Raw genomic sequence first — 7987 nt, 5'->3', positions numbered from 1 at the left:
GCATGTACACATGAATAGCCACATGTGCTTGCAAATTAACCAGGAAGTCGTTCTAAAAACAGAACTTTATTATTACATCATTCAGAATGTTTTTCCCCCCTTGACCGGAACAAATTCAGCATGACGGTTCCATTTCAGGAAGCAAGGCCATGTCTGAAAGCATGGGCTATACAGTAATAACAATAGGTAATGACGTACAGCATGTGGAAACTCATACAAATTTATAAGATTGCTTTGTAATCACCTTACAGATACTGTGTGGAAATTATAACTCAAGTGCCTTGTTTTCTTTTCTGGCTAATGTCAAATTTAAGCATAATTTAACATAATTGTGCTTGATTTGCTCAATCCATCTGTGACCACTCAATCATGGTGGTTTAAAACCGACACTTGGGAAAATAGATAATATTTTTCCAGGTGCATTTATTCATGAAACAGATGCAAACTGAGGTCTTAACTCTGGAGGCTCAATTAGAAGAATCATTAGACTGACAGGAGAAGTACTGCATTTGTGTGTGTGTGTGTGTGTGTGTGTGTGTGTGTGTGTGTGTGTGTGTGTGTGTGTGTGTGTGTGTGTGTGTGTGTGTGTGTGTGTCTGTGTGTCTGTGTGTCTGTCTGTGTGTGTGTGTGTGTGTGTGTTAATGGAAGTGAAGAAATAATGGAAACACAGCAACTTTTTTTCTCAAATGTACATTTTTTTATTTGTTCAGCTTTCTGAAAGGAGGAAATATATAAATTCAATAAATACTATGGCAACATCAATGGAGAAGAAACATGAACATTTATCCAACCGACAAAACAAAAAAAAGAATGACCTACATTTTCATTGCCAAACAAAAATAAACAAAAAACAAAAACAATCTTCCATCAACATTAAATACAAAGCATATGATAGCTGTCAGGTAATACTGCCCATGAACCCACCATCTCAAACAACTAACCATCAGACTGCTGATGTTGGCCAGATGTGGGCTAGGTCTGGCGTGGATACGGTTGAACGTCTCACAGTGAACTCCCACAGTGACAGCTACAAGGCCTTTCTCTCTCTCCCAGCTCTACAGGAGACTGCACTGGCGTTTGAATACTGAAAAGCCTATTATTCCACCAAGAGCTCAGCTACATAGGGAAACAAAGAGTCTATTCCTGTCTGGCATAGCAAACCTGTCTATCAATAGGCTTTCCATCAGGGGGGTTGCAATCTGAAGAGGCGCCAAGAGAGGCGCACTCAAAGCCATGGAGATATTTGAGTAACTGGAGGATGGGAGAAAGTCCAGCCTCGATTCCGTTCATTTCAACGGGGAAATGCAAGGGCAGTGACTTGAGCCAAATTTTATATAAAATACACAAAATTGAGTCTCACAGGTCATATTCTCATCACCATTGTATTCAGCCAATCGAGTGCCATGTTTGGTAGACACACTATTTTGATGAAGCCCATTGGCTGCTACAGAAGCACACACCCACCAATCAGCATGAGAGAAATGGGGGCACATACAGTATAATGTAACTTAAGGAAAATGGCAACAACAAAGCGTCCTGCCAATGGGCCCTTTCCACATGACGTCAGGAAACTTCGAAACAGGTTAAGCTGCATTCGGTATGCCTGCGTAAAAAGCCTCCTGAACATCCAGCTAGTCATTAACCCTGCTTCGCTCCAAAACAGAACTTTTCTGACGTCACTGTGAAATGGGCTAATCAGCTGAAGCCAGTCAGCCAAATCGTAAGACCCTTAGGCCTTGGTTAAACATCTGCAGATATTTGTTTTGGTCAAAGCAGGGGCTGGGAAATGGCACATGGGCTGCTTCCAGTCCAGGCTTCAGTCTTGTAGGGTGCGCTGGGCTCTAGGCTGATTGCATAGTGAAGAACAAGCAGAGCAACACAGGAGGTCTGTGGGTAACAGTGAAGGAGCCATATGTGGCAAGTAATGTCTCTAACGACCGGGCATTGGGTGTGGGTGTGCCTGTCTGACACAGGTGTCAAAAGTAAAAGAAACACAGTTAGAAAAACAGAGGTAACTTATCTAATTAACCAGTAGTCTTGTAGACCTTTTTTATTTATTTTTTTAGTAACAACACAGTCTATCTCATTAGGTAAAATGGAGCAAATGGTGTAACAGCAACATAATAACATGTGCTAGTGTTGTACTAACACTATGCATTTACTTTTACGTTTGACACCTCTGGTGTCTGACCATTATTGTGATCAGAGACGGCAGAACCTGGAAAATCCTTGCTGTGATTGGGGTGGTGGAGAGGTTGAATGGTTTCCTAGGTAACAGAATGTACGTACGTATGTGCACGCAGAAACTCTGACTGAATTGTGGTTGACAACCAAGCAGAACAGGCAGAGAAACACTATAGCCTAATGAGAAAAACAAGACCTGCTATGTAAAACAAGAGGGAAGTTATGACAGCTCCAAGGACCTAAGACTATCATTGTCACTGACATCCTACATAAGCACTATCTGTGGGGGTCAATATTGTGTGTTTTTTATGGGACCCAAGTCGTTTGCCAGTACCAGTGGATGAAAATTGAGAACAACTGAGAACACAAACAAATGATTCCCACACATCTGGTCAATGACTTGCAGACTATAGACACTTGAGGCACACTTTCATCCTATGGGGAACTAAGATGGACGGGCAGGGGAAAGTAGAGGCCCCTTTTTCCAGATCTGTCTGCCGGTTCTAGTTACAGGAACATCTGCAGAACATGAACAAGGTCCCCAAATAGGAATTGCCTCCACTTTAGGAGCTCAGGGCCCTGGCAAGAGGAGCTGGAAGCTAGCCCGGCTTTGTTTCAAAAACATGTTTCACAATACAATGATCACCAGCAAGTGACCAAAACAATCATGTCATAGAAACACTATCCATTCTTCTGATTGTAGCACGAGTGATGCATTACAGAGGTCCAGAGGCACTGGCCAGACAGAGAGAAAACTAAGTAGACTTCTTCAGCTGGACGTACCAAATGTCTCATGAGTTACAAAGCGCTGTCCACCAAATCTCTGCCCTAAATCTGTTTTGAGACAACATGCCCCAGATCTTTCAGCCCTGGAAAGATATATTAAGAGTTCGACAAAGCTGAATGGTACAGATGAATTCAGGCTAGACTTGAGGTCGGATGAGATACTGCTGCAGAGTCTGAGTGTTTTTAACTGCACAATGGTCAATGGCACTGCCAAGACTGCAGTGAGTATCAGACAGAGGCACTGTTAGAGTTGGCCACTAATGAATGGCATTAAGACCGTTGGGTACACAGAAGCCAGGTTGAGCCTAAGCTGCTCGCTGCAGCGTGTTGGTCAACAGCACAGCTTAAGTAGTGCGTTGGTCAATGACACTGGTAGAAACAATAAGTTCCTACAATTTCTCAGGATAGAATGCTACTGCCCGGTTTCCATTGTTAGACTATCACTGTTATGGCACTACTGTTGCACACTGACAAATTGGAGGCTAACATTTCTCTTTGGCAATATTGTGATCTGTTTGTCTTTTATGTCTTCATATCATTACACTTCCAGAACATTAAGATGCAGTTTAATGGCCACAAACAAGGCATGCGGTGCACAGAGTGTGCTGTCCTGTGCTGAAGGAGTGGAAATCTACAGAAATAATGGGGTAAAAAAAATCTCAGCGGTGATCATAAACAAGTGAATCGTAAAAAGGCAGGAAGCAAGTCTTGAACCACAGTGATCATCATATTTGTTTCACTTCTTCATCTACCCATGTAACTGAGAGACAAAACCAAATATCTAGTGGGGAGACCTCTCAGAACATTAAGAGTTCCCAGGCCCTACGAGTTCCAGAATCAAATCTGCTGAGAAGACTGTTTGGTGAGTGTGCATGTATGTCTGTGGGGAGTTGTAGGGTCTTGAGGTATGGAGGGGCATCAATGACATTTTTTTCTCCCAAGTCTTTTAATTGTTGATTCACCTCAACCTCTCTGAGACCTTTCCCATGACAAAGGGCAAAACAAAAGACTGCAGTCACCATAGTAACAGTGTTTCCCTCCCGCCCCTCCTTCCACCTCCGCAGGCCTCCTCATTTCCTGTGGGCTTCTCCAGAACTTCCTGTCCAAGCCTCAATGAGGAAATGATGTCACTTCCTGGAGGAGAGTGACCTGACCCATCCTTCATCTCCCCTGCATGAGGTCCAAAGGCAGTCATTTCCTGACTTCCTGTCTCTCAGGTCAGAGTGTTTCCAATGAGACACTCTATTGAGAGCCACAATTTCATCCTGTACAAGTCTTTAAGTTTCTTTTGTTTTGTTTTTGATTTTTGTGTTTGTCTTTTTTGTTTCTTCCTCTGTACAATTTTCCTCATTGGCACTATGCACTCCTCTTCTTTTGTTGTCTACGTGGCGTTTTGTGTTTTTGCGTCATAACAGATCTCCCATGTCTGCTGGAAGGAGTTCAGCAAAGGCTCTAAAGTGCACACGGTTCTTCTTCTTCATCTCCTCCTCTTCTTCCTTTGGCGCTTGGCAAAGACAGCTCTGCCCTCCATCCATCCATCCATCCATCCATCCATTGATCTGTCCGTCTGAAGAACAGAGAGGAGAGGAGTCTCTCAGTTGTTCTCTAGGCCACCACTCCCTCATCCTCCTCTTCCATATATCCTCTCCCATATCATCCACAATGCCACCAGCTTCGTAGTTGTTGTCATTTTTTAAAAAGAAAAACCCTCTCTCCATCTTTCTCTCTCTCTCTCCCTCTTTCTCAGTCCGTGCCGCAGCCGGTGAGCCAAGTCCAGCCGTGTTGAGCAAGAGCCAAAGCCAGAGCCAAAAGCCGAGCGGCACAGAGCGGCCAACACCACCTCCGTTGCTACGGCAACCGCCAGCGCCGCCACGGCAACCAGCGCCACCACCGCCTCCGCCTCGCCTCACATGACCGTGCAGCTCTTGGCTTTGTCCTTGCGGAGGTCGGAGGCCACGGCGGAGAGTTCCGGCCGCGCGTGGCCAGGCATGTGGGAAATCCTCTTGTTGGCGCGCGAGGATTTGTTCCGCTTGACGTGCTTGTTGCTCTTGTTGACGCAGGCCAGCGTGGCCACGTGGAAAATGTCCCGCACGCTGTTCTCCGACTGCAGCGCCGAGCACTCGATGTAGGGCGCTGAGATCTGCTTGGCCATGTTGGAACCCTGTTGGAAAAGACAAAGAAACACCCACACACAAGCAAACACACACAAGCACACACACACACACAAAAAGAGAGGATACAGTGAGAGGGATTGTCAAACACATTAGCATTACATTCGGTACATTGTATTGTATTGTATTGTATTGTTTTGTTTTGTTTTGTATTGCAATGTATTCTATTCTATTCTATTCTATTCTATTCTATTCTACTTTTAGCAGAGTAAAATAACCCACATATACACACACACACGCACACACAAACACACACACTGTGGAAGAGAAGGACAGTTTAACACCTAAAAACAATACACACTGCTAGCAGAGCGAAACAACCCCAAATGGCCTTTCGCTCTTCCAACACAAGCACACAAGAGAGGACGGGTAGGATGCTTCAACACATAAGAAAAAATCTATCCACACCTCTCTCCAAGTGACACAGGCCAAACTCCAACACATACAAACAGTACTAGCAGCCCCTGGGTATGTCAAAGTACATAGGCCAGAGCAGAGGCCAGGGGAAGGCGAGGCACAAAGAGGACGTTGAAACGTCAGATTCGATTTTTATTTGGATATACTGGTGTTGGCTTTGCATGCATGTGAAACTATGCTTCATTTAAAAAAATAACTTTCTTGCTTCCTTGAAAGACTACATTTTAGTTATTGCCTTCAAACACTGTTTTGCTTTATTACCAGACTACAAAGCAGGGGTACATTTCTGAAAAAGCGTAGTTGTTAGCCAGTTAGCAACTTCGGTAGTTGCCAACGGGAAATTGCATTGCAAACAAAAAAGTAGCTAATGTAGTTAGCAACTGTGGTTTCGAGAAATGCACCGCTGGAAACTCTTTACTTTAAAGTTTAGATGACTGGATGATATACATTTGTAAGAAATCACGTTTTAATACATCCGTTTCCTCTCTGCATGCCTGGTGTAGAATAAAGGTATCCGTTGATGAGGGATTCAGCAGCTTACAGCTACTAAACTGTACTTTAGAGGGCCTGATCCACGTTTTACTGGAAATCTCAGTTAACACTTCCGGATGAAGCATGAGAGTATGTGTGCATTTGTGTGCGCGTACGTGTACGTGTGCGCGTGTGTGTGTGTGTGTGTGTGTGTGTGTGTGTGTGTGTGTGTGTGTGTGTGTGTGTGTGTGTGTGTGTGTGTGTGTGTGTGTGTGTGTGTGTGTTTATGTGTGTTTACGCTTACGCATGCACAATTATTTATCAGTAGGCGTTTGTGTGGCATACATTAATTAAATGAGGACCCTCATCTGGCATGACGAATCGTATTGCACATACCTGGTCATATGACACGGGAGCTTGTCTGTGATTGGACAGTTCGACGAGAGTGGTGAGGTCTGTCCGCAGGTCCGATTTACAGCCGACCAGCAACATCTTGGTGTTGGGACAGAACTCCTGAATCTCTCCTTTCCACTGCAGACAGGAGAAGAGACAGAGAGACAGAGAGAGAGAGGGACAGAGAGAGAGGGATTGCTATATTTTTATTTTGTTCTTTGACAGAACTCCTGGATCACAAGACAAAGAAAGAGATGCATTCTTTTTTAAAGGACGAAACCATAACGAAAAAAAACGAGGCCACACACACTCACACACTCAATTGTTTTGATTGCCACAAGGAAATGCATGGATTAGTTTTCTAAGAACACTGTTGCTGCAGCAACTTTCTTCCTTTAACTAAGAAAATAATCTGTATGTCTAAAGCACGCACGAGCGCACACGCACGCACGCGCACGCACGCGCACGCACGCACACACAAACACACACACACACACACACACACACACACACACACACACACACACACACACACACACGACATGGGACACGGGACCTTTGGCAAGTGCCACAGTCCATTCATTGTTTGATTGAGGTGTGTGTGTGCACGAGTGTGTGTGTGTGTGTGTGTGTGTGTGTGTGTGTGTGTGTGTGTGTGTGTGTGTGTGTGTGTGTGTGTGTGTGTGTGTGTGTGTGTGTGTGTGTGTGTGTGTGTGTGCCTCCAAGAGTGGGTATCGAGTTCAGTGTGACACAGGCGGTGATTGTTTCGCAGGGTGCCTCTCCTCTCAGGAGCTTGTCTCCCATGATGCCTTGTGGCACTGAGCCATCGGGGCCACTTAAGCAGCTCACACTGATTACACCGGCATCCAGAGGGGGATCACACACACACACACGAATGCAGACACACACGTATGCAGACACACGCGTATGCATGCACACATACACAGGGAAACATGCATACGCGCGCACACACACAGACGTACAGACATGCACATGCAGAAACACACACACACACACACACACACACACACACACACACACACACACACACACACACGTCCCCACATGCACACACACTGTATCAAGGAATCATCCACCAAAGACACACACTCACACACACTCGCCCACACACATTGAGAAAGAAATGAAAAGTCATGACCTTCGGTCAAACTTAGGAAGCTTAGGAAATTAGGTCCTGAACAGCCCTCACATGCTTACACACACACACACACACACACACACACACACACACACACACACACACACACACACACACACACACACACACACACACACACACACACACACACACACACACGCACGCACACATGTCCAGGCAAGTTCTTGACCTTTTTGACAATTCCTTCTCACCCCCATTCAATTTCCAGAAAGAGAGAGAGCAAGGGAGGGAGAGAGAGAGAGAGAGGGAGAGATACATGTCCAGGCAAGTTTCTTAACTTTTTGAGAACACTGTCCAGCGTACAAACACACACACAAACACACACTGCATGCCCGGGCGAGTTCCTCACCTTTTTGAGTACACTGTCCAGCGTCTCAGGCCTGCT

At 45.1% G+C, this 7987-nt stretch overlaps 1 protein-coding gene across 1 annotated transcript in view; it reads right to left on the bottom strand.

Moving 5' to 3' along the window:
- Nucleotides 1-683: 683 nt before the first annotated feature.
- rnd3a (Rho family GTPase 3a) overlaps nucleotides 684-7987 on the bottom strand; it is a 25317-nt gene continuing 18013 nt past the window's right edge. The window contains exons 3-5 of the mRNA XM_063211555.1: nucleotides 7952-7987; nucleotides 6426-6560; nucleotides 684-5131 (exon numbers count right to left, since the gene is read on the bottom strand). The exon at nucleotides 7952-7987 is cut by the window's right edge and continues 74 nt beyond it. Coding sequence (XP_063067625.1) covers nucleotides 4877-5131; nucleotides 6426-6560; nucleotides 7952-7987 — 426 coding nt within the window. The 3' untranslated portion in view covers nucleotides 684-4876. The remainder of the gene's footprint in view (nucleotides 5132-6425; nucleotides 6561-7951) is intronic.

This window comes from Engraulis encrasicolus, chromosome 12 (genome assembly GCF_034702125.1).
Source record: "Engraulis encrasicolus isolate BLACKSEA-1 chromosome 12, IST_EnEncr_1.0, whole genome shotgun sequence".
NCBI classification, from domain to species: Eukaryota; Metazoa; Chordata; class Actinopteri; order Clupeiformes; family Engraulidae; genus Engraulis; species Engraulis encrasicolus.
The sequence above is the reverse complement of the archived record's forward strand: the minus strand, read 5'-3'. Positions and strand labels throughout refer to the sequence as shown.